This window comes from Numida meleagris, chromosome 5, assembly GCF_002078875.1.
Source record: "Numida meleagris isolate 19003 breed g44 Domestic line chromosome 5, NumMel1.0, whole genome shotgun sequence".
Taxonomy (NCBI): Eukaryota; Metazoa; Chordata; class Aves; order Galliformes; family Numididae; genus Numida; species Numida meleagris.
The window spans coordinates 52,598,671-52,624,856 of record NC_034413.1 but is presented as its reverse complement, the minus strand read 5'-3'; the positions used below and the strand labels follow the sequence as shown (position 1 = coordinate 52,624,856).

Genomic DNA, 26,186 nt, shown 5'->3' with positions numbered 1-26,186 from the left:
TAAATCTCCCCTCTTTTAGTTTGAAACCATTACCCCTTGTCTGGTCATGCAGACCCTGCTGAAGGGTCAGTTCCCTTCTTTCTTATAGCTTCCTTTGGTGTAAAGTTTATATCCAGAGCATGCACTGTGACTTGTCTTCATCAGAGTGAAGTGTTAATATCTTTTGGGACAGTTTTTGTTAATTGCAGTTGCAGTCCTTGAACTTGGGAAGAAAAATTCCAAATATTAGGATTTATATGTGGAGTATTATCGTTATGTTACTGTTTTCCCTTCTCTGGAAACTGTAGATCTATTTAACACCAAGTTTAGCGGATGAAAAAACTGAGAAAGTCTCTGGTCTCTTACATTTCAGTTCATTATGGGAAAAAGTTCTTTGCTTCTACTTCTCAAAATTGTGCAGCTTTTTAAAATGTGGATCATTTTTTTAGATGCTTGTACAGAATATTACAACAACAGCTACCTGGTTCATATATGTTTTGTAATGCTATTTTTCATATTTATTCAAGGTGTTGGAGAGAATGGATGTGCGAAGAAGAGTCATGAAAAGTACCTCATTGCTTTGAAAGGCTCAGGACTGGCATTTCCTGAGGATAAACTTGCATGTGGTATGGAGGAACAAGGAGCTGGTACTAGCACAGTAGCCGCTCAAGGTTTGTGCAGAAATATATCTTAAGAGATGTGTTGATTATTGCTGTTTATTTAAGAAGTTATATTTTTAAAAGGCAAATCTCAATAAATTTTAATGAAACTTGTTATTTAGTGCAGCGCCAAACTGCAGGACTTGATTCTATCAACAATGCTGAGCTTGTTCCCCTTTTGCTGCTAAAATACTAAGCATCGTTTTCCTGTCACAGAATTAGTGGAATTTGGGTGGGCGAGATGAAGTTGATTGTCGTGCATTTTTCATTGCAGCTAAGTTAATTCACCTGTTCACAGCATTTCTGTAAGAACATTGTTGATCAGTAAGGACTGTTGTGTTTTTTTGCGATTTCTGAAACAGCTTGTCTCCGTTAACTCAGTACATTGAACTTGTCTGATAGAAGGTATCTGGAAATCCAAAATTCTGTATTCTGAGTATCGCTTGGAAATCTTACTGCATTTTCTCAGTACAGTGCTTTGCATTCTTTTTAGAAAATTAATGTAGTTTACTCGTTTTGTTCTGGTTCATTAAATATCATAAAATATTCTTCCAGTATAAGGCTTCTGAAAGGAACCTCTGAATTTTCTTATTTCAAAAGGTTTAGCAGGTGCTATGGCAACGTCAGGACAGGGGGATTCTTCAGATGAGGTAAGACTGTTTTTAAAGAATATAATGAACTGCACCAGTATTAAATGGAGAGATTGCTTGCAGCCAAATCCTGCAGACATTTACTTGTCTACCATATATTTTTCTCATATCTCAAGCCCTTCATTTATTAAGAACCTTTTGGAAAAAATTCTTATTTCCTCTTATGTTGTTTCAGTTCAATTTATATAAGTAACGTAGAAGAAACCATGTAGATAGTTTGAAAGTTCAAGTAAATTAGTCTGGATTAAAGCAAACTTAAATCACGCGGTGTTCAGAATGGTGCTAGCAGCTTTGGGCACCTGAGAATCCAGCTGGACTGGTGATAGTGGCAGTGAGAATTTCTCTGAACATAAATTCCCATGTGTAGTCTTGACCTTATTTACCAAACATGTTGAGGAGGAGAAAAAGGAGGGAATCTCTCCTATACTGAGCTATAATAAACAAGTGGAACTTAATAAGGAAAGCTGAATTCTCATAGGGTTACTTTTTCAGTTTATTCTTTTGATTTTTTTTTCCTTGTTATTTAAAACCTAGTATCAACTGGTGACCCTTAGTAGCAATTCAAATTGTTTCTTACACATATGGTAGGGCTAGCATAACTAACTTCAAATCATGTGAAATAGAATTTAAAACTCTTATGAGAAATTATGTGACCAATTATTGAAGTAAAAACAATTGTTTGTGAGTGTCTAAAACAGTTGTATGTTATGTTTGCCTCTCTCTCGAGTGCAACAGCATCTGTGAGGCTTTCAGCGGTGCTATTTATAATCTGGCATTTTCAGAGTATTACTTGTAGTTTTTTCACCATTGCTTGACAAAAAAAACCTGCAAACAAATAAACAAAACCTGCAAATGACTGCTACCAGTATCACTTTTAAAGCCTGGCAATGGGGAAGGCAGTTCAAGTTAATGGTAATAAGCTCGCTCAGATAGTACTTCCAGTTAAACTTAAAATGGCTCAGTGTGCTTTGTGGTGTTTTACTTTTGGAAGTTATAGAACAGGGGAGTAAACTAGGCTTGTAAAAGTCTGAAAAGAGATCAGATTCCAGGAGTGCTTCTCTTGGGAAAGATGTCCAAGATGGAGGTAGAGACAGACTAGGGGCGAAATAATTTTTTTATTGGGGTAAATTTCAAAGTGAGTGTATTTTATAAGTTAATAAGGAGGGAGATACAGTAATTGTACTGGAGCTTGTGAGTTAGAGATGTCTCTTATCTGGAAAGGTTTTTCTTTCTGATCTCCAGGATATATATATATATATATATATATATATATATAAATAGCCACTTATTGTATGTAGGTATTTTATTATGTTACTGCAGATGTACTTGAATTGTAAATTACATAACATTTATTACTTGAATTTAGGGCAGAAGTGAGACACCTTAGGTATATTATTAAATATTCTGTTATGTGAACCAAATTTGCATATATGTCTGCTGTTGTTTGGGTGTATTTACAGAGTATTATCAAGTGGGTAAAACCAAGATGTTTTACATTTGTTTTCTCATGTGCTTATTCTTTATCCCTTGGCCTGGGAGATGCAGTGTGACCTAGCACTCTCTGTCTCAAGGCTGTTAAAGCTCCTGCAATTGATGTTAAGATTTAATACTTCTTTACTGCAGCAATGGAAACCAACCATCTTATTTTATTTGGGGTTGGGGAATCCCCACATTTCTCAGGAAAGTATTTCTCATTGAGTTGCTGATAATTTTTTTTTTTTCTTGACAGTGAAATGACCGTAAAGTGGCAGTGAAGACTGTTAAACTTTTTCTCATATTTCAGAAGGGGAAATGCCAGAGCAGTAGTGTTGGAGGTCAAAATCCAACACATTAATTAGAATTTGCATGCCCAAATGCATTATTTGCTTATTAAGGTCCCCCCCTAACAACTCTCTGGCTTCACTGAGGCTGCTGATGAGGTTATTAGTCCTGAATCTGTCACCGTTCTAGAAATAGGAGCTCAGAATCCTTGTCTTCAGGACAGGAGACTTAAATTGCAGACTCTTGCAGTTCAAAGTAATGTTTCAGCAAGTAAGATTTTTGATTTGGAGATTTTGGCCGCTGTAGGGTGGGGATGTGATCAGAGACAGCATGCTGAGAGTTGACTGGCTCCTGAGTGCAGAAGTGATGTGTTTACAAACCCCTAGATCTCTTGTGGTCTACAATTGTGTGTCCATCCTTCAAAGTTGTCTGCAGGATTTTCAGATGCAGGTACTGAAAGATGAGAAAAAATTCAGACTTTCCATTAACATGATACTTTTGGTCCGTACTCATATCTAAAATATGAATAATCTTTATCCCCAAGGAAGAGCAGCTGCTACTTGAGTTCCATGTTCTCTGTCATTTCTCTTGAAATTTGGAACTGAAGTAGGGCATTTGTGTAGTGGAGAATATTGTTCACATATTTGCAGTATACATATTAATTATATATCATGCAGTAGATATTTGCATTAGTTATCTCTCATTTTATTAGCTCCTGTAGGAATTATTATTCATTTCAGTGTCTCATTAGGACTTCCACTGTTAGAAAAGATGTACTTAGTATTTAATAGCATCCTCTAATGTCACATTATTTTCTAATACCCAGTGTTAGATTTTGTGAAGTGGTGGTGGTGTTTTTAACTTGCATTGTGTTTTAGAACCTTTGCTGTTTTGTTTGTGGAGTGCATTGAGAGCTTCAGATGACAAGTGCCTGAATAAAGGATTTCTTTGATTCTGTACGGAACAAGCAATTCAAATTTGCCTCTTGGAGGTGTCAAAAAGACTTTATTCTTGGATGAAAACCTTCAATTGATTAGAAAATGTCTGGCTGATTGTGCTGCCAACTTCCTTAGTCAATGTGTTGAATGGTAGTTTCTCAGGAATCAACCAAATCCTTACAGATGAGTATAGTGAAACTTTGGATATGCAACATTCAGAAAATTTGTAGTGCTAACATTTTTGTAGCAATCACTTTCAGAAATCAAAGCAGCTAACTGGCAAAATTAATTAAATAGATAATGTTGTCGGAACTTGCCAATGATAAGATTGCCTGGGGGAGGGGAAAAGCAATGTAAAAAATTGTTTTTCGTAATGCAGTATTGCACTGACTCTGTTTCCTGCAAGCAGCAAAAGTATTTTGTGATAAGAGTTTAATCAGGACACTTCTGATTTAACTTGATGGTTAAACTGGAATTTTGAGTGCATGCAGTCTTTTGGCAATAACATTCTAAATATGCAATTATAACTTTTTAAACTCTTCCCATATCCCAGGAGGACCAGGATGGTAGCCAAGGTGTGGGCAAGCGCAAGAGGGTGAAGCTAAGCAGCACCACCAAAGGTATTTATGTAAAAAAAGTACAGATCTCAGTGTATCATATTTGTTTTCTGTCTATCTTAAATATTATCCAGGAATGTTATAATTCACTTACCTTCCCAAGCACTGGTGCTGCATGTTGTGGGTATTAAACATGACCAAGTCTGAAAAAGAATAATAAGCAAGATAGTACTAATTGGCAGCTTTGCTCTCTTGGGAGTGAATACAGCTTTCTGGAACTTTGTTTGACCAATCATTTTGTCACCTTCATGTCGTAAGATGACTTCTAACAATTAATTTTATTTTCACTCTGTGGCTGACAAGGCCACAACACATCTTGACAAACAGGTTTTTGATGTATTTATTCTTGGCAACTTTTTTTTATTGTGCCACTACACAATGTGATTGTGTTCTCAGCCAGGCAAGAATGATTCTCTCTGGTTCTTGTTACTCTTTTTGTAATACTCTTCTAGTAATGCTTGAGAAAAGATATGCGGGCGAAATCTCCTTTGTTACCACTCCATTATTTCCCTAGATTGAAATTAATCCTCTATGCAGTTTCTAGACTGAGATGAGTATTGCTCATCAGTGCAAGTTTTAATTCAAGAATGACCATAAGCTAAAGATAAGGTAGCCCTATCCTCTGCTTTTCCTGATGATTTTGTGTTTAAGATGTATTTAAAAACTTCTTAAAAACTTCTTTTTTGAATGGGAATGTGAAGAGACTGCAATTTCTTTCTGCTTCCCATGCCAGGGTTTAAGAAAAGAATATTTGGGTGAAAAATGGCGAAAGTTGAAATAAAATTTCTCTAAAGGCTTTGAAGTGAAGGTTTGGCATTTGAATTTGAAATGCAGAACTTCATGGAGCCAGTAAAAAGGTGTTGTGAGGGTTATGGAAAAGGCAAACTGCTTATTTCTAGTGTTTTCAAATGTAATAAAAAAAAGAGATTGGAAAGCCAGAAAAGCAGAGAACAAAGTGTTTTGGCATTTGTGTTAATAAGAGGTGATCTTCACAATGATTTGTGAAAGATCATGAACGGTCTGGAGATGGGTGCTTTGGTTTCTGTATACTACAGCAGTAAACATTTATATAAGCAGGGATAAGAGAGACTGAGTGAAAGTTGAACAAATCAGAATAAACTGAACAATATGTTGTGGAAGCAGTGATAGTTCTGGAGAAATGCAGGAAGTGTACCCTCACCCAAGGAGGGCTCTCTTACTTGAAGACTGTTAATTTGCCTAAAAGATAGTTGGCTAATGCAAGAAAAGATGGTCTTTCTGATATATAATTGATTCTGGGTTCCGCTCGGAGATCTAGAACCTGTGAGATCTGAAAACCAGTATGAGCAACAGCATTCAGGAAAAGTGGTTCTTTAATTCAACATTTGGTTTCCCCCCAGGATTGTAGTCTTCCCCCTCTGAGGTGTCCCAACATGGACTGTGCTCATGATGTTGATAGCTCCTAATATCAGCCTCACAGGAGGGAGTCTGCCAGTGGGGGAAGGGTAAGTATCTGTTTTTATTAAATATTGAATAGTTTTCTGAAGTTTTCAGTATTCATATTTTATGTCCAATTTGGTATAAAATAAGAGTATGAAAAGAAAATTTTAGAAAACTGAGTATTGAATAAAAACAGATTTACCTTTTCCATACAAGCAGACTCCCTCTCCTGTCCCAGGTCTTTAGTGGTACTGGCTTCATAGCGGAGTTGTTTACATACTGAGGATATCATAGAGCACTAAGCCTCATATTCCAGGAAGATGTTTTGAAATGGGCTGTGGGGTCTTCTGTGGTTTCTTTAAAAGAGATACTGGTTTTTATACTGAGATGTTGCTCATACAGGTATGCAACTGAGTATTGAGAGACAGTTTTATTGTTACTCTGTTTTAAAACTTGTATCCATCTGAAATACCTGACACTTAGGGCAATTTTGAACCCACAGGCACTATTTTTTTTCTTTCGGTTTGTTGAAAGAAATTTAATCATGTGGTGCTTTTCACAAGTGTGGGAGCATTAGTCCAAGTGTTCTTAACAAATTTTCCAAGTTGGGTAAGAGCATTCTGCCTACTTAAATTCTTTAGCAGGTATAAGTGGAAACTGACTGAAACTGCTGTATAAAACAGTTAATATGCACTGTCACAGAAACTCCACATCTGTGACAGATAAGATGCTGTGTTACTTGTCTTCATGCCTGGTGTTTTCGCTAGGGCACTTGAAATGTGCCTAAACGTGTGATGTCTGGACAGAGGACTTCAGTCTCCATGGCCTCCAAGCTTTCATGGGCAGTAAATTCACATACATAATTTCTTAACAAGATATGAGAAGGAAAATGTAAATGATCCATCACATATTTGCTGCAGTAGGTGATGTGTAACACTTTACAAAATATTTTGTGAAAATTAAAACATCTTTCATGAACCTACAAAGGTAACTTTTTACTTCAGCACTTGCAAAATATATTGAGTGAAATATTCTCTTCTTTGTGTGACTTGCTAGAGTCCCTAAAGCTTAAATTAACCATTATTTCTCATGATCTTTCACAATTCCTGAGATATTTTGGGCTGATTAATCGCTTGACAGTGGAACTCTGACCTTTGGTAATGGTAAATGAGGATCCCTGCTTCACTACTAGGCACAAAGCCATTCAGTGCAGTCCCTAAAGCTGTCGTATATACCTTACTGAAGTGGCGAGTCTCCAAGGCTAGAACATGTCCAGATTCAGCACTTCTGAATCTGTGCTGATGAAAGCATTTCATACGGTCCCGTCTGTAGTATGCCATTTTGCGTGCAAGGGGTATGTCCCCAAGCCTATTTGATTTCTAATTACAAAGAAGCAATGTTACCATTTTCTGTAGTCTGTGTATTTTGTGGGAGTGAACAATACCTCTTGTACTTCAAAAGAATGATGGTAAAGAGGCTTTGCATTTTAGCATTTCTTTTAAATAAAGTTAGTTAATGCTCTTATCAAGCCATAGCTTTATGAACAGTTTATTCTGGCAGAGGTCACTGTTTGTGCAATGTTGCAGTGAACTGTATCATAAAGCTAATCTCCTTGAAAACTTGACTGACAAACTGGAAAGGTTATTTAATTTCTTTATAGGTACTCCCTAGGGATGTACAAGTGAGTGTCAGCATGAATGAGATGGCAGAGTGAGCAGCCAGGAGTTCACTGGGGATGTATGAGATTGCCTCTTACACTATCTAATTACCTCATCAGGGCATGATGGTGGCTTTATATAAAGAAGCAAAACAATAGTTTTGAGAAAGGAGATCCATCGCTGACTTGAGATATGTATAAGAAGTCTTGAAAAATAAGTACATGTATTGCTTTAAAAATAGGAATAGCTAATACACTGTTTCTGTTAAGTTCTAGTGCTTTGCAAATCAAAGAATCATAGAATCACCAAGGTTGGAAAAGACCTACGAGATCATCCAGTCCAACCGTCCACCTACCACCAGTAGTTCTCACTAAACCATGTCCCTCCACACAATGTCTAAACATTCACTGAACACCTCCAGGGTCAGTGACTCCACCACCTCCCTGGGCAGCCCATTCCAGTGCCTAACTACTCTTTTGGAAAAGTAGTATTTCCTAATGTCCAACCTGAATCTTCCCTGGTGCCACTTCAGGCCATTCCCTCTAGTCCTATCACTAGTTACACGAGATAAGAGGCTGACCCCCAGCTCACTACAACCTCCCTTCAGGTAGTTATAGAGAGCGATAAGGTCTCCCCTGAGCCTCCTCTTCTCCAGACTGAACAATCCCAGTTCCCTCAGCTGGTCCTCATAAGACCTGTGCTCCAGACCCTTCACCAGCTGTGTTGCCCTTCCCTGGACATGCTCCAGGGCCTCTATGTCTTTCTTGCAGTGAGAGGCCCAAAACTGAACACAGTACTTGAGGTGCAGCCTCACCAGTGCTGAGTACAGAGGAACAATTACTTCCCTACTCCTGCTAGCAACATTATTTCTGATACAAGCCAGGATGCCATTGGCCCTCTTGGCCACCTAGGCAAACTGCTGGCTCATATTCAGCCGAGCATTGACCAATACCCTCTGGTCCATTTCCTCTACACAGTCTTCCAGCCACTCTGCCCCAAGCCTGTAGCGTTGCCTGGGGTTGTTGTGGCCAAAGTGCAGGACCCGGCACTTGTTCTTGTTGAACCTCATCTCCTTGGCTTCAGCCCAGAGATCCAGCCTGTCCAGATCTCTCTGTAGGGCCTCGCTGTCCCCAGGCAGATTGACACTTCCTGCCAGCTTAGTGTCATCTGCAATCTTACTGAGGGTGCACCCAGTGCCTTCATCCAGGTCATGTAAAGATATTGAAGACGACAGGCCCCAGCACCACCTTGGGGAACACCACTTGTGACTGGTCACCTGCTGGATTTAACTCCATTCACCACCACTCTCTGGGCCCGGCCCTCCAGCCAGCTCCTTACCCAGCAAAGAGTGTACTTGTCCAAGCCACGGGCTGCCAGTATCTCCAGGAGAATACTGTGGGAGACAGTGTCAAAGGCTTTGCTGAAGTCTAGGTAGACCACATCAACAGCCTTTCCCTCATCCACCAGACAGGTCACCAGATCATAGGAGGAGATCAGGCTGGTCAAGCAGGACCTGCCCTTCATGAACCCATGCTGGCTAGGCCTGATCCCCTGATTGTCCCGCACATGCTGCGTGATCTCCCGCAGGACAATCTGCTCCATAACCTTCCCTGGCACCAAGGTCAGACTGACAGGCCTGTAGTTCCCTGGATCCTCCTTATGACCCTTCTTGTAGATGGGAGTCACATTGGCAAGTCTCCAGTCTTCTGGGACCTCTCCAATTGACCAGGAACGCTGATAGACGACAGAAAGCAGCTCAGCTATCACCTCCACCAGTTCCCTCAGCACTCTGGCCCCATGGACTTGTGGCAGTCTAGGTGGAGCAGTTGGTCTCTGACTGTTTCCTCCTGAATCATTGGTGATTTATTCTGCTCCCCATCCAAGACTTCCAGGTCAGAGAGTAGAGTAGCCTGAGGATAACTGGCCTGACTTTTAAAGACAGATGTAGAGAAGGCATTGAGAACCTCAGCCTTTTCCTTATCCTTAGTGGTCACGTTCTCAGCTGCATCCAGTAAAGAATGGAGATTCTCCTTGGTGGCTCATCTTGTGGCTCCGGGGGATAGCCTGTTCCTGCGCCTTTAAGACTTCCTTCTTGAGGAGCCACCAGCCTTCCTGGACCCCTTTACCCTCCAAGACTGAACCCTCCCTACCAGTCTCTTGAACAATTCAAAGTGTGCCCTCTGGAAATCCAAGGTCGCCGTTTTGCTGTCCCCTCTCCTTGCTCCACCAAGAGTTGAGAACTCTACCATTTCATGGTCACTCTGTCCAAGACAGCTCTTGACCTCCACATCTCCCACCAGACCTTCTCTGTTTGTGAACAGCAGGTCTAGCAGGGCACCCCCTGGTGGGTCCTCTCACCTGCTACGGAAGGAAATTATCTTCTATACGCTCTAGAAACCTCCTAGACTGCTTCTTCTGCACTCTGCTGTATTCCTAGCATATATCAGGGAAGTTGAAGTCCCCCATGAGGACAAGGGCTGGTGATCGTGCAACTTCTGCCAGCTGCTTGTAGAACACCTCATCTGTCTCTTCATCCTGGTTAGGCGGTCTATAACAGACCCCCACCAGGATGTCTGCCTTTTCAGCCCTTCACTTGATCCTTACCCATAGAAATTCAACCTTATTATTGCCAGCCACAAGCTCTATAACATCAAAACACTCTCTAACGTAGAGGGCCACACCACCACTCTTCCTTCCTTGCTTGTCCTTTCTGAAGAGCATGTAGCCATCCACTGCAGCACTCCAGTCGTGGGAGCGATCCCACCATGTTTCCGTAATGGCAACTAAGTCATAGTTTGCCTGCTGCACAATGGCTTCCAGCTCCTCCTGTTTGTTGCTCATGCTGTGTGCATTGGCGTAGATGCACTTCAGCTGAGCCCCTTGCCTCACCCCTAATCCAGTTATCGCTCTCCTAGGCTCACCTCCAACAGGCCTGGTTTCATTCCCTTCCCCCTTCTTATCTAGTTTAAAGCCCTCATGGATGGAACATAAGTGTTCTTTCTGGGTAAAACTCACAGTTAAGCATAAATGGTGTTTTGCTGTTTTCAATTCAGCTGAGTACTGCTGTACGTTAACTGCTTCCCTCAATTAAGAGGCTGTGCAAATTGCTGATTCACTAAAATTTGTGGAGCTATTGCAGTAAGGTGATACAATTGAATGCAATCAATGAAGACTGTACTGAGAACTTCATTGACTTCTCTGGGAGGATCTTTTTATTCTTGTGTAGTCTGTGCTGTGTAGTATTGGCCATTTTTGTTTTTCTGTGTTTTTGAAAAAATGTGGAGTGCGCTAAGGTGGTCTTAAATTTTTGTTAGTTCTATGTCAGACATTGCAGCTGCATTATAGTTGTTGTTATTGATAAAAATTACAGCATAATTGTTACACATCCCCTCCTCCAACCTTTTATGCAGATCAGTCTATCATGGATGTTTTGAAGCATAAATGTTTTCTAGAAGAATTATTGTTTTGGACAATAAAATATGAATTTCCACAGAAGATGGTGACTTTCTTACTCAACATGCTGCCAGATCAAGATTATAAGGTACTTGTCTTGTCATTTGCATTGAAGCATCTCTTTCTAATTCTCATACTTAGCATGTATTATGTCTTACAAAAGACCGCATATTTTTATATCTGAATAATAAGCAATCAAATAATGCAGATCATTTACTTAGTTTTGATTATTTTCTTGAAGTCTGAAGTATGTAGTATTTGAAGAAAGAGGTGGACAAAACAAGGTTGATAACTCTGGAGCAGCAGTATTAATTTTGTTTTCATGTTTTGTATGTTTTGTTTGTTGTTGATTTTCTCCTCTTGTCTGGTTGTTAGTTCACATTCACACGTGCTGGATTTTTGGTTTTATTTTACTTTGTAAAGTGCATTTTTTATCATTTGGAAATGTAGATCAAAGCTAAACGGTCCTGCAGTGTTGTATATCTGGTAAATTATTGTTCCTGTTGAAACTGATGTAGTAGACAGTAATTTCTCCATCTAGGCCTTTACGGTGAGAGTGTTCTTGCTGCAGCTATGCCCTATGCAGCTTTGGCAGCCTTCCAGCTGTTTCCTTACAGAGCTTTGCAGTTGTCCATACCAAGTGTCTCATGGCTTGGAATCATGGAGTCTGGATGTCATCTTCCTGTTTTAAATCTTGGTGTGCAGCCAGGTTTGGTTGTTTGCTCTGCATATTCCAAGACCTAATATACATAGCAGTCAGGCTTAACATTTTGCTCTGATCGTGTCATATCTTTGAGCCATGCTGAAGTTTTGGATCTTCTCAATTCCTGCTGGGAGGCAAAGATCAAGAAATCCTTAATTCCAAGCACGCAGATTTCTTCAGACATGCCCCTTTATAATGGGGCTGTCCTTCATTCATACCCCTTAAAACCTTGCTGTATTGAAGCAAAGGATATGAAGATAACTTGCAAGAAAGGGAAGGATAATACATGAATCTTCAGCTATATTTCATCCATGGCAAGACAGCATTTTGATTTGGGATACCAGCTTAGATCCATCTTGGTCCTGGATTCAGCTAACACATAAAGAGACATGAGGACTTCCAAACTGAGCATCTCTTACCATAAAGCTTGAATTCTTCTTGATATTTGGAGACTCATGCGAACACTCGGTTCTCCTGATCCTTTGCCAGCTAAACACCTGCCTGTGAGAACACCCAAGTGCTAGCAGCAAACAGAGGAATCTGGTAAGTGTTGCTATGTTTACCTTCATACTGTACAATGTAGTAACCACAGTTTTTAATGAGCTTAGGATCATTTTTCATTGGCAAGAAGCCTTAGTCTTCAGTGAATGTCTTCATTGTCTTCAGAATATTCTTCTATTGTGTGCTGAGAATGTAGATTCTGGTATATTTGCTTCCTCTGCTGGCTGCCACCATTCATGTGTAAGCAGTCTGTCTTTCAGACACTGTATTGTATGTTCAAATTAAAGAATTATTTAAACACTGCTTTTGTGGTTTTAGCAAGTTTAATTGTTTGATTAAATAACACTTAACTCAGCTCCTATATACAGGCTTAGTATTAACACAACAACTCCTAGGTATTTGGAATCTTTTAGAATCTTCTTTTTTTTACTTAATTGCTATGATTGTCTGAAAGGGATTTCTCAACAGTAAGCAAACTCAGAGCAGGAAATACCTGTGGGGACATAAACTGCCTAGTGATCTTTCAGCTTTCTGCTACTTTCTCCCATTTCATCTATACCATTGTGCTGTCCTTTTTTTTTTTTTTTTTTTTTTTGCTGTTGCTCTTGTGGCAACTTGTCTGATTCTTCCTGAGTTCGTTAAACCATCAGAATTCTTTTGTGAGGTTGGTTTTCTGATAAATTGAGCTGGCTAGCCAGACAGGTGGGCACAGAGCTGGCAATATCTGTGCCTGTGTGGAATTTGCTGAAATCTCTGATCTCCAGCATAAATGTAGTACAGCTGACTAACTCCACCGTAGCCTACACAGGAGTCAATGAACCACCAGCAATCTGTTCGCACAGATTTCTTTTTAAATAGTAGAATAAGCATCTCTTCTAGGGTTTGAGTATTGGGAAGAGATGTTGAAAGTGATAGGCTGACATGCTGTTAACTAGCTTTATGGGTTTTTTTTTTACAGCATTTATGCCTGAGGCATCCCTTCTGGCACTCTTGACATTTGAAGATTAGAAGACTTGCAAGTGAAGAAAAGAAAAACAGCAGAGAAACTTACTGGAGCTTCCAGGAAATTACAGGTGTTCTTGTATGGACGTTTCTGCAAGAGGGAAAACAAAATACTGGAGAAATAGGACTGACCTTCATGTAACCAAGGAGAAAGCAAAGCAGTGGCTGGCTCTAAGCAGGAATCTGGTGGAGTAGTGAAAATCATCCAAGAGTGGAGCTTTGCTGTAATCTGGAATAACAAAAGTGGTGAAATGCAGAAGCATCTGATAATGAATCAACAAACATGTTTATTAAAAGTTTCGTGCATCTTCAGATATCTCTCATAGCGAAGGTTGAGGTAGTTATAGCAACAAGACTTCACCAATTCCTGAATGCGCTGCTCTACAAATTCTGTAGAATGGTTTGTATTCTGGAAACTGAACTTTAGCACAACTTTTACCTGGCAGTGTGGGAGATGAAAGTTTTCTTTCACTGATCTAGTGATATTGATTGATGTTAGGAACCTAAAAAATATGGAATTATTGAATGGCAACCAAGAGGAAAGGTGAGATGAAAAGAGTAACTTCTTTTTTTTACATATGCTAGAAATGTAGGGGCTATGCAAGATCATACAGAGTCAGTGAAAGTAATTAAATATACAAAAAACATGTCTGTCTTAGGTAGCCACTTCTTGCAAATGGTTGGAAGCTGAGTAAGTACTGAAAAAATGTTGTACGTCATATTTTCATTCTTGTGCCATTCTGTTTTTTCTTGTAGTTGTCTATACAGTGTTAGCCACTCAAAGACAGGACACTGAACTGGTTGGACTGATTCAACGTGCTATGGCTATTCTAATATATGGACTGCAGTTAACCACAGTATTTCAGCATTTTAACTTCTGAAATTGAGTTTTTCTTCTCTCAATACTGGAAAGGGCTGTATTTGTTCAAGTTATAAATGAATGTATGTGTAAAGCTTAAGACTTTTCTTTAAGTGTATTATGGACTCTCTGTCATTACGCTATAGAGGTGATGAATCTACAGTACTTTCAGAAATTCATTATCATACATGTGAGGCGCAAAAAGCACTCGTGTGCTCATTTAAATCTAGAAATTGACTGTAGAAGAGTACCATGTACTTGCAACCAACTTGTTTTACAAAGCTCTGTTATTTCAAGAAAAACCTAGCTCCTATAGGACAGAAACTTAGAATACTGTTCAGACATGATACAATGTGAAAAAGTAGCAGGCTGAAAATGAGAATTGTGAAATTGTTTGCTAAATTGCATGTTGTGCTTTAGTGTTGCTGGAGTGTAATATTGAAGTATCTTATTAAAATAATGCTACTAGCATTAATATACTAACTTAAGATACCAAATGTGTCAGTTGTGGCTGAGGCTTAACATTAATAGTGTTTGTTATAGATGTCGTTCCTAATTATTTCCGTTGTATCAAACTTAATTTTAAAGCAATTTATATAGTGGGTTGTTCTAGCCTGGGGTACCGAATGCTATTGTAGTAACTCTGATCAAGTTAGGTAGTATATGAATATGTTGCAATGTATTTACTGCAAGAGGCTGTATCAAGAGGCTGCAAATAATCACCATTGTGCTGGATGCTGTGCACAGAAGACGTTTTCTATTACTGTTTGGATTACCATTGTTTTGGACTAGCTAAAGCAGGGCAAGTTAAACAGTGTAATAATGTTTCCTGCGGTGGCATACTCACCCTGGGTTGGTTGTTTGCATATTTATTTTGCATAAGCAACTTGATCTTTAGTTTTCAGGATATTTGCTGGAAGAAGCCATGTTTGTGCCTAACAGCAGCGTATTATGTTGTCGTGATATTTTTGGGAGTGTCCTCTAAATGAGGATAACATGGTAGTGCTATAGTAGAAATATGAGAGTACAAAGTTTGAGGCAGGTAAAATGATTTGTGATTTGTGTACAGTCTAGTGAAAACACATCTGACATAGAGTGGTTTTAGAATTTCTTCTTTTATGTTTATGAAAGATTAGTACCAAGAAGGAATAGACATGGAGTTTTTGGCTTTGAGCTTAAAATTTTCATCACTCCGCAGCTTGTATTTTCTTTTCCTATAAAGCAAAGCAAGTGCAGATGGTGTTAATTCAGAACTTAATGTACTGAATGAGAAGTGATTTCGAAGCTGGCAGATATGCACGGGTGTATGTGTGGTACATATAGTTGGTTTACAGTCAACTGAAGTCTAACAAGGTGTACTAAGACTCACATTTATCAATATATTTAAATACTGTTCTGGTTTTAGAAAAAACAGTTGAGTCATTAACAAGCTTTGCTACTCATTACACAATTATTTAAAAGAAAGCTCTAAAGATTTATTAAAAAGAAATAGGATACTATGATAGTAGGTGAAATTTAGTGTTGAAACATCATCCTTGACAGATGAATGAAGATGTTACTCAACAGGTAGATAATCTCAAGTGTTCATGTTACAGCCATTTTATTAGCTGCCACTGATCTCATTGTTTGTGGTGTATCATTTTGGGACATCACACCCAGTTCTAGGTTGTGAAAAAAAATATTATAAATGAAATGTTCTAACATTACCACTCTCACATGCATGCTGTAACATTACTTCTTTGTTTCAACATTTTTGCGTTCATGGATTTTATTTTCCTTTTCCCCTTTGAAGAATGTGTAGAATATTATGTAGTAAAATCGGAGGTATAAGTTACTCCTTCCTATAAGTTGGTATTTTCATGTGCGCTATTTCTAGAAACGAGTTAGAGGACCATCAGTTTTGATTTGTCATGGCAACTTGATGTTTGAAGGATGTACTGATCATGCTTCCGTAAAGGAAGAATGAAAGAAAATAATAATTCTCGTGTGGTGCTTGTTAATGTCGAATTTCTTTATAATTTGCAGGTTGCTTTTACCAAAACTTTTGTTCAGCATTATGCTTTTATTATGAAAACACTGAAGAAAAGCCATGAATCAGACACAATGTCTAACAGAATTGTGCATATCAGTGTTCAACTGTTCAGCAATGAAGAACTAGCACGTCAAGTAACAGAAGAGTGTCAGCTGCTGGATATTATGGTCACAGTTCTGTTATATATGATGGAAAGTTGCCTTATTAAAAGTGAATTGCAAGGTAGGTTTTGATCACTGGATTTGTCTTTGTGTACTGTAGGGTAGCTTGATTAATGGGAAATACGTCAAATTCAAATGTTTCAGAGGTTCACAAGAGAAATTCCATTGTTTGGTCTTTTTGTGCATCTTGGCAGTATTCATAAAAGGCGTGCCTCTGAATTTGACGTGCACATCTGTTATCATGTGTCACTTGAGTATCACCACTACATCCACTAGGACATGAACTGCAAGTTTGGCTTCATTTAGGCACTAGGCGGAAAGCTTTCTTAGGAAATTAAATTTGCCACGCTTTTCTTGAGGAAAATAAAACAAAATAGGATTTCTGTCACGTGGCTATTGACAAGTGAGCACAGAGGGAAGAAAAATTCGCACACCTTGTTGTATGAATCAAAGCCAGGGATGCTAGAGATCAAGTTTCATTGCCTGACCAGACTTTGTGTTTTCAGGAAGGTTTTGAACTATGTTAAATGCTCCCAAGCAAACAAGTTACAGATTCTCATGCCACTGAGGTGAAGGTGAATATTAGAAGTTTTAGTGCAGCTACAATTCAAATGGCACATCAGAGATTGTGAACTTGTTTGAGCTGAGTATATCTCCTACTTAAGTGGCATCTGTGTAGATGAGTCCATGATAAAACAAGTACTGCAGAGTAAATATTCTTTTTTTGCAGTGTGTGTGTGCTAGTGCAAGATTACAATAAATCCAACTTGCTATTTTTGTATTATTCTGTAACTTTATTTTAAAACTTCAACATAGAAAATAGTATTATTTCCTCTTTTTTTACTCCCTCTTTTTTTTTTAATCTAGATGAAGAAAATAGTTTACATGTTGTAGTGAATTGTGGTGAAGCACTACTGAAAAATAATACATACTGGCCCCTTGTTAGTGATTTTATAAACATACTTTCACACCAAAGTGTGGCAAAGAAGTTTTTGGAAGATCATGGTCTTTTGGTAACATGGATGAATTTTGTATCGTTCTTTCAAGGTATGTGACTTTAAATCAGTATTAATACAAGGATGTTAGGGCAGCGTAATATTCTCAGTAACAAAATTCTTATACTGCTGTATGTAAATCTTTCACTAGTATTCTCAAACTACACGTTTCTGGAAGACAACAGTATGTTCTAGAAAACAGATAGGTTAGGAAAAGATCTAATTGATATTTATCTTGTGTGAACTGGTTAAAGAGCAATTGCATCATAGCTGAGAGAGATTCACAGTGCCATGATTCTTAGATTGTAGGTAGTGTAAATTATAGCTTGTGCCAGAACTATTTTATTGGTGTAATTCTAAAGTTAAATACTGAGTAAATAAACTTGGATCTTTTTTCTATGTGTTGCTGTGAAGAAACTTGTGTGTGTATATAAAATAATATTTTATCAGGAATTTTAAAAAATTGATAAATGCCATGCCTAGAAAGAGGCCTAGGTGTTTCTGTCCAAAAGTTCTTATCAAGTTACTGACGTTCAAAGTAGAAGGGCTGCTGTCCATGTTAATGTTATCTTAAAGGCAAGGACTGCAGAGCCCAATCTAGAGACTTTGTAGATCTATTTATATTCAAACTTTTTGCATAACACTACAAATATTGCATTCCACTTAGCTCTAGTTAGGTACTTTATTTTATAAGTCTGCTTAAATCTTTGAAGGTATGAATTTAAATAAACGAGAATTAAATGAGCATGTGGAGTTTGAATCACAGACCTACTACGCTGCCTTTGCTGCTGAGCTGGAAGCCTGTGCCCAGCCAATGTGGGGTCTTCTGTCACACTGCAAAGTTAGGGTAAGACTAACATTTCTATTATTATTCATACTTTATTCATTACTTACTTCGGAGTTCTAAAAACCTGGAAGGTCTGTTTTATATTTGTATAGTCTCTCTTCTCTCTGTCTTTGCCTACCAAATATATAACAGAACGATCAACTTGCATGCTCTGTACAATGAACATAGAACTCACACTTGTACTTAATTGTTGTCTCCAGAACTGTGAATCCAGGTCTGGGATGTGAACTGATTGTACATATGGAATAACTTCTCATTTGATGAAGAACTTGATCAAGTCTCTGAGCCATTTTGTCTTTGTTCAGTGGGAAAGGAGATAAATAAGTCATCCCTAATGGGATTATAGTGTAGACTATGTCTGCATATAGACAGTTTGTTATGATGGATAGTGGAGTAACTATGTTTTTGTGTTGTTTGTTTTACTAATAAGATGAGGTAAAAATGTTTTAGGTTATGACATCTGGGAGTATTTACTATTTGCTAGACTTTATATTAAAATACAGTAAAAAAAATGGAGTCCATCAGCTTATAGGAATACATAATGTGTGGAAAAAAACTTTTTTTATTGTGATCTTATGGTTTTTTTTTTAATAAATGATAAGCTTATTTCAAAGGTGAGTTTTTAAGATATGTAATAATGTACATGAGACAGTATATCTGAATTGAACTGTACTTTGAAAAAATGTGCATAAACCTTCTGTGCATTTTTTAAGCAGTTTCAATGAGACAGTTGCAAAAACCTTCACATGATGTAAATGGTAATGATATATTATGAATATATGAGTATGTCTTTTGAACACTGAATTACATTTTTTTGCTTTTGAAAGTACTACTTTCTTTTTACTGTAGGGACAGGAGGATCTGCTTTTAGATGAGGCCTGAATGATTCCTTGTCCTGTCTGACTGCGTGTCAGATGTCTTCACTCTCATGTTTGAAACCTTTGGTAGTTCTCAGTAAATCTATGAGAGCACTAGAAGCCTTATAGTTCAATTGTTGTATGTTTTTAATGAAACCTAATGGGTGGGAAGAGGTCTTAGCTTGTGTCTCACGCCTGAAGGAAAGCTGGCTGAGCTTGGTTGCCATAGAGGGTGGAGCAGCAGGATAGGAACATGGCTGAAGCATTTTCTGATGAGAAAAGATGACTGAGCAAGTCAACACTTGCACAGTTTCTGCCAGGCCAAAGCACTCTTGGCTTTTGCATGAGAAGTGTGTCGTAGATATCCTAAAAGTGTGAAGCAGGTCTGGAGTCTGTACTTAGGGGGAAGAGCGGATGAAAGGAGAAGACCCTAACAAATGAGGGCTTGTAGGTTCCATTGATGGGAGAGTGTTTGGCTTTACCTCCTCCTTCTTGCCATTCTTTCATATCAGTTCTTTGTGCCTGGAGGACAATGTACTATTCTAGTATTGAAATATATGGCTTAATCTGAAAAATATTTTAGTATTAGGGCATTATTATACAGTTATATTTTATTACATGATCATAACAAGGTTTTTTATTATTTTTAAAACCTCTGTAGCATTGTTTTTGTCTTTACAGTTTGCTAGTACATGCATGTGAAATGTGAAGACCTTTCAATAGATAAAATTTACAGGATACAGGAATTCCTATAGACTGCATATGAAGACTCTTTCCTAATGTTTACACTTACAATTTTTATGTAAAATTAAATTGAAAAATTAAAAAACAGCGTGCACTAAGAGCAGCTGATCATTCTGAAGGTGCGTCAGTTCTCACCTTGAAAGTATTTACCGTCTAGAGTAACAATGAAACTATCCTAATGCTTACCAACTTTCATATGATGAGGACATACATATCTTGAAATAATCATTCGTTCGTACTGGGAAAACGGTGACACCTGCACTGTTCTGAATCCTGTAGTACAGCGGTTTCTCTTGCTGCAGGAAACACAAGAATACACACGGAATGTTGTTAGATACTGCCTTGAAGCGCTTCAGGACTGGTTTGATGCTATCAATTTTGTAGATGAGGTATGTATCAATGGATTTAAGTGAAATGCTATGAAAGCCTGGTTAAAATTCTAAGGTAACGCGCTTCCATGTCTCAACTAAACTGTTATTCTCAGTACTGATTGAAAATGGGTTGCTTTACTGAAGTGAGTTTTGTAGTTAATAGTTGCAGTGTAGCATTATAGAATCCTGTATTTCTAGAGACTCAATGATTTAGATATGCTGGTGCAAACTTAATGGTCTTAAAAAGTAGTGCCCTTGCTGTACTTCTGTTCCACTGAATGAAGAGTGGCAAAACAGAAGTCCTCCTGTGATATGGTAATGGGGATGCAGCTTTGCTGTCTTAGCAAGAGATACTATTTCAATCAGTTCTGAGTGTCATTAACTACTGGGACCTAAGAGATTAACTACAGGAGACCAAATAAGGGATGTTTCTGAATCCTCAGAAAGTGATTTATTTCTGAATCTTCATGAAGCAATATACAAGGTTGATTTAAAGTAAGTCCCTTAAATTAGGACATTCAAGGTAACTGTTCTTAGTTGTTGTGACAAAGATATTTGTTGATGTGGATGTTTTTTATTTTTTTTGTATTATTGTATAGTGTATTATGCTAAAATATCTCTTTTTATTTTCAGCCAGCTCCTAACCAGGTTACTTTTCATTTGCCACTGCACCGTTACTTCGCCATGTTTTTAAGTAAGGTAAGCATGTGCTTTCAGTTGCACTGAAGGTGGAAATTTCCCTTCCAGTGTGATTGTTTGGTACAATGTGTGCTTGCTTCTGTTTCTAGGCTGTCAAGTGCCAAGAACTAGATCTGGATACTATCTTGCCAGATCAGGAGATGCTGATGAAACTAATGATTCATCCACTTCAGATCCAGGTATGGGTAGACTTCTGTCTTTGATGCAGAGGCAGAGATTCATGACAAAAACTTGTCTGATTATGTTAGCTCCAGTAATTTGAGTATATTTAGAAGTATTGTAGAAGGAAGAATATTATTTTTAGAATATCAAAATAATATAATAAATAGAATATATTGAATAGTTAGGATGAACTTTTTTCCCCTCATGTTTCCAAAATCAAATGTGGCATTAGTTTGTTAGTTAGCAATATAACTCAGATAAGTATAGTAATAATAGTCACTATAGCACTTTCAAAAAAAAAAAATAGCAGGATGGCCAGATTTGAATACAGAATTTTCTTCATGAAGTAGCTTCTAATGTTAGGAGTGCAAATTGAAGAAGAAATGACAATCTGAAAATTCAAAATACTAAATTAAGAATGAATTCAAGGGTGGATGCAGTTGCAGAAATATTTTTATTAATAAAGTTGTGGTTTTTTTACATAAGTAGCAGTAAGCAGTATTTATAATCATTGCTTTTATACCTACCATATTTTAAACATTAATTACCTCATGCTTGCAGTACTCAAGATTTAAATAAATCACTACTTCGCCTTTGATCGATTGCATTGTATGAAATGGATACTCTTCTGTAAAAGAGTATGTTTCAAAGATTTGAAGTCATTCCTGACGATCTGCTAGTGTTGAATAGCTGTATTGTACAGTCTTGTTTGTAAATTTTTATTTTATTTTCCCTGAACAGGCAAGCCTTTCTGAAATTCACAGCAACATGTGGGTTAGAAATGGCCTGCAAATTAAAGGACAGGCCATGACTTATGTGCAGTCTCATTTCTGCAATTCAATGATCGATCCTGACATTTATCTGCTGCAAGTAAGTTAAGTTTTCTGAAAAGCCAAGCCAGTGTCTGAAAACAAACCAGCTACTGAATAAAATGAATTTATTCTCTTTCCACAGGTCTGTGCCTCTAGGCTTGACCCGGATTATTTTATTTCATCAGTTTTTGAAAGGTAGGATAGAAAGACAAAAGGCTCTTGTTGAATATTTTGCTAACTGCTGACTAATTTTTGTTATGTGAGAGAAAAGATGCGTATCTGATGTTGTGGAACAACTTTGCCTAGCCAAAGCTAATAGTTATATAAGGCCTCTGGAGAAAGAGTTACCTCATGTCTTCGGTTTTTTTACATGGTTGGCTTTTGATTTACAGAGCAGTAGTGAAACTTCAGGGTGTTTTTTTTTTTTTTTTTTTGAGTGTCTTCAGGGTGTGAGGGTTTTTTTGGTGGTGAAGTGGTTGTTTTTTTCTTTCATGCCTTCATATGCAAGCTTTCAGGTTATGCTAACTCAAAGTAGACAAATAACACAGCAATAGTAGGAGTCACACAAAGGATGCCCACTTCCCTGGATGTAGAATAAAATGAGGGTTTGTTATTAGCTCTCAGATCTTCATAAACATAAGGTGTTTTCCTGTGAGGTAAATATCACTATAGGACATTCCACAAGTAAGAGGGTTCTATATTCCTGCATTGCATACATTTTATTTTGTATTATTTTAAAGCTGTTTGAATGGTGTCTGAGTTAATTGTGGGTTTAATATTAGCATTTAGTGTTGGAGAATGATGTTTCTGACTTTGCTCTTTGCTGTGTAGATTCAAAGTGGTAGATCTGCTAACAATGGCATCACAGCATCAAAATACCGTTCTTGATTCAGAGCATGAAAGATCCATGTTGGAAGGAGCTTTAACATTTTTGGTCCTTCTGTTGAGTCTTCGTTTACATTTGGGTAAGAACCACTGCTGTATGGATACTTGTATATAAGTAATGTAGGTACTGGTTTTAAAGTCTCCCAACCTTTAGTCACTGTGATAAAAGCTGGTTAGCCAAATAGTAGTGCAGAGTGTTGAACACTTGGTTTCATTTTCACTGCTTACTGAATTTTAATCCCTTATGATTTGGAAATAGACAAAATATATGGACATGGAGAAAAAGGGCCTTATTGGAAGTAAGTGGCTGAGTTGTGTATGTTATCAAATAAAGATTTAGTATGTTTTTCAGAAAAACAAACAGTTTTAATTTGTACTTGTCTCTTCTGGTTGAGGTTGTGTCCATTTAATAACTTCTTAGCACTGCTTCTCATGTGCGACTCTTCCCCATCTTTTGTTGTATTTTTATAGCACTGTATTATTATTTAATGTTACATCAAATTTAACTTGTGTTAATTGTGAATGGTTGCAGAATGTGTTATGCTCTTTTAATGGCTTCTTTATTTTGTTGTTCTAGGAATGACAGATGATGAGATCCTCAGAGCAGAGATGGTAGCCCAACTCTGTATGAATGACAGGACACACAGTTCATTGTTGGACCTTATATCCTTGGAATATATTAACTAATATGAGAGAATGAAAATGACAGGTACCTGGACAGTAGTGGGATTTTGGTGTTTGAACAAGTTTTCAGCTTATGTAACTATAACAAATTGTGTAAAGATGTGTTTGCATATGCATATTGTCAGCAAAAGCATTTGATCCATCTTTTGTCTTTCTTGAAAAATAAGCAAGACTTCTTAATGGCTTTAAACAGTTTTCAATACTAAATGTTGAACTGCTGTTTTGATTTTTATTGTTATTTTTAATACTGCAAAAGTCAGGTATAAGGTGAAAAGTCTGTTTTTCAATACTGTTCTGGAAAGTGTATTCAGTGTCACCTTTATCTGCTTCTTAGCTTTTGATTATGGCTAACTGTATGCCAATGTAAAAAGAGACCATTCATGTTGTATAGGCTTTTGCTTTAGTTATCAAAAGTTTAAAATGCAAGTAATAGCAATTCTGAATGCTGCTTTGAAATTAGAGTGAAACGTCTCTGTCCTGGGGGAAAGTATCTAGCTTAACTGATAGCAAATTCTAGATCTCCCTGCACAGTGATAACATTCATGTCCTGAAACAGTTCCGTAACAATTCATTAGTAAATCAAATATATATTTTCCTTCATCTTTGCTCATTATATTTTTAAAAGCAGTTTCCATTTAAATTCTTTCCATTTGTCTTATGCAATGTTCCTAATGTTTCAAATTCCCATTCTTGATTATTTAAGTGATTTACTAAAGTACGTAAAACAAGTGATTCTTTTATGAGCAGTCACTTCTCACTAAGCAGAAGTTCCCTTATTTTAAACACTACTTGTGATTCGAGGTGTTGTCAGTAAGCTGATAAAGTATTGCTACCAAAAGGAGAAGTCGCCAGTCCAAGACAGAGATTTGTTTGGTACATGTATGAATCCTGTATGGATCCCAGGCTACTCACTTGCATCCATAAATGGTTGCAAACACAAAAACGTATTTGTATACCCCATGGGTAGCAGTTCTTATTTGATACTTTGTTTTTGAGTAAGTATGCAGATGCAGCAATTGGTTTTGCTTAAAAAAACGTCATCTCCAAACCTGAAGACCGTGGTTCACTCCAGTAATTGTTACTGTTCCATAGCAGCTGGAGCATACAGACCTCTTGTGGTAAACACAGAGCATTGCTCAAATGTAGCCTTTGGAATGAGTGTCAACATCAAAATGGAAGTAAAATGCTATGTCCTGCAATTAAATTTACTTTTGCTTTTCTTAACGCAAATGTTACATTCCAGAAAATCCCAATCCTAAAAGTGGTATTATTCCAGGAAGCTTAAGCTTTGAATCAGTCTTGTCAGCAGTTGCTGATTTTAAAGCTCCTGTTTTTGAACCGGGAGGTTCCATGCAACAAGGAATGTATACACCTAAAGGTATGGTAATCAATCAATGTCCTCTCACAATAAATTCAGCAGTGGGATGTTTAATCAGAGGGTTCTTGTTCTCTTTTTGTTTTAAACTAACAACAACAAAACCACATCAAAAAGTTATGTTTGGCTTTTTCATTATTATCCATTGCTTATAATTACTAACATTTCTAACGACTGTTAATGGATTTTAGCTGTACATTTTGTTATAGAGTAAAAGTGAGCTTCTAGTATTAATCAGGTATCTTTAGATAGCATGGGAAAAATGGAGCACTGAACAAGTATGTTATTTATATTTCACTGATCTGCATACTTAATCATATATGTGATTCCTGGACATAAGTCAGACTTTTTCCTTAGAGTTTAGAACTGTTTACACAACTGTCAGTTGCAAGATTAGGTCTCCAAATTTGCTCAAATTTTAATTAATAAAAATATAATGGTACAAAATTCTTTTTTATATTGCTCAAGTATCTTGATAGTATACAACATTTTTCCCAGTCAATAGAATCTAGAACAGAGTTCAAGCTAGACCAATTACGGAATCTTGTTCTGTAATTCTATTATTCATGCAGAGCAAAAATGAAACTTCTTCCTCTGACCAGCTTGCCATCTAAATTGGATTCAACACAATGTTGGTATATCAAAGGAGAGGAAGAATTTAGAACACAGCGTTCCATTACTGTTTCCTGTCACTGAGCAGATAAGCTTCCTAAGAATCTGAAATGCTCAGTGTGCTCTGGTTGTGCTTCAGCTCAAAGCAAAGCTGGAGGCGGATTAACTCCTTCCTGTGGGGTGACTGAGAGTCTGGCAGTGTTTGAGTCTGACACTTTGAAACCATTTGTCTAGTAGGCAGTGTTCTCCTGTGTGTGTGTGTGTGTGTGTGTGTGTGTGTGTGTGTGGAGACTGAGTCAGTGTAGCCATTACTTTAATACAAATTAACAACCAGTGAAGTGTTGTGTAAAGTTTTTTTTTTACTTTTCAATAATTGCTGCTAGAGATACAGTACTTAAGTCACTTGTACTTCTTTGCAGAATCCTCCTCCCACTTTTTTTTTTTTTCTTTTTTAAAGCAATAAAAATCTGTTAGAGTTCCTGCAAGGATAAAAGCTGTCATGGTTTTCTTGCATACAGCCATCTAAATGCTTATCAATTTTGTAACTGTACAGGTTCTCAAAATGAATGGTGATATTTTGGGTGCTTTTATTAATTGGGACTTAGAGCGAGTCACAATTAAATCATGTCATGTTGAGATCACTTCCACCTAATCCCTTGTTTCCCTGTAATTAGTGGGAAAAAGTCTACTTGGTGATCTACTTGGTTTTCAGTAACTGCTGCTTTAAAAAAAGGAAAAAAGAGAAAAGGAA

The 26,186-nt window shown here is 37.5% G+C and overlaps 1 protein-coding gene across 7 annotated transcripts in view; it reads left to right on the top strand.

Annotated features, from left to right (window-relative positions):
• UBR3 (ubiquitin protein ligase E3 component n-recognin 3 (putative)) overlaps positions 1-26,186 on the top strand; it is a 102,014-nt gene that overhangs the window by 15,422 nt on the left and 60,406 nt on the right. For all 7 annotated transcript variants that reach the window (XM_021399365.1, XM_021399361.1, XM_021399362.1 and 4 more), the window contains exons 4-18: positions 507-650; positions 1,239-1,288; positions 4,541-4,607; positions 11,092-11,222; positions 16,225-16,453; positions 17,260-17,439; positions 18,101-18,234; positions 20,138-20,224; positions 20,840-20,905; positions 20,995-21,084; positions 21,809-21,937; positions 22,022-22,074; positions 22,711-22,844; positions 23,342-23,427; positions 24,685-24,826. In XM_021399365.1, the coding sequence (XP_021255040.1) occupies positions 507-650; positions 1,239-1,288; positions 4,541-4,607; positions 11,092-11,222; positions 16,225-16,453; positions 17,260-17,439; positions 18,101-18,234; positions 20,138-20,224; positions 20,840-20,905; positions 20,995-21,084; positions 21,809-21,937; positions 22,022-22,074; positions 22,711-22,844; positions 23,342-23,427; positions 24,685-24,826 (1,722 nt within the window). The remainder of the gene's footprint in view (positions 1-506; positions 651-1,238; positions 1,289-4,540; positions 4,608-11,091; positions 11,223-16,224; positions 16,454-17,259; positions 17,440-18,100; positions 18,235-20,137; positions 20,225-20,839; positions 20,906-20,994; positions 21,085-21,808; positions 21,938-22,021; positions 22,075-22,710; positions 22,845-23,341; positions 23,428-24,684; positions 24,827-26,186) is intronic.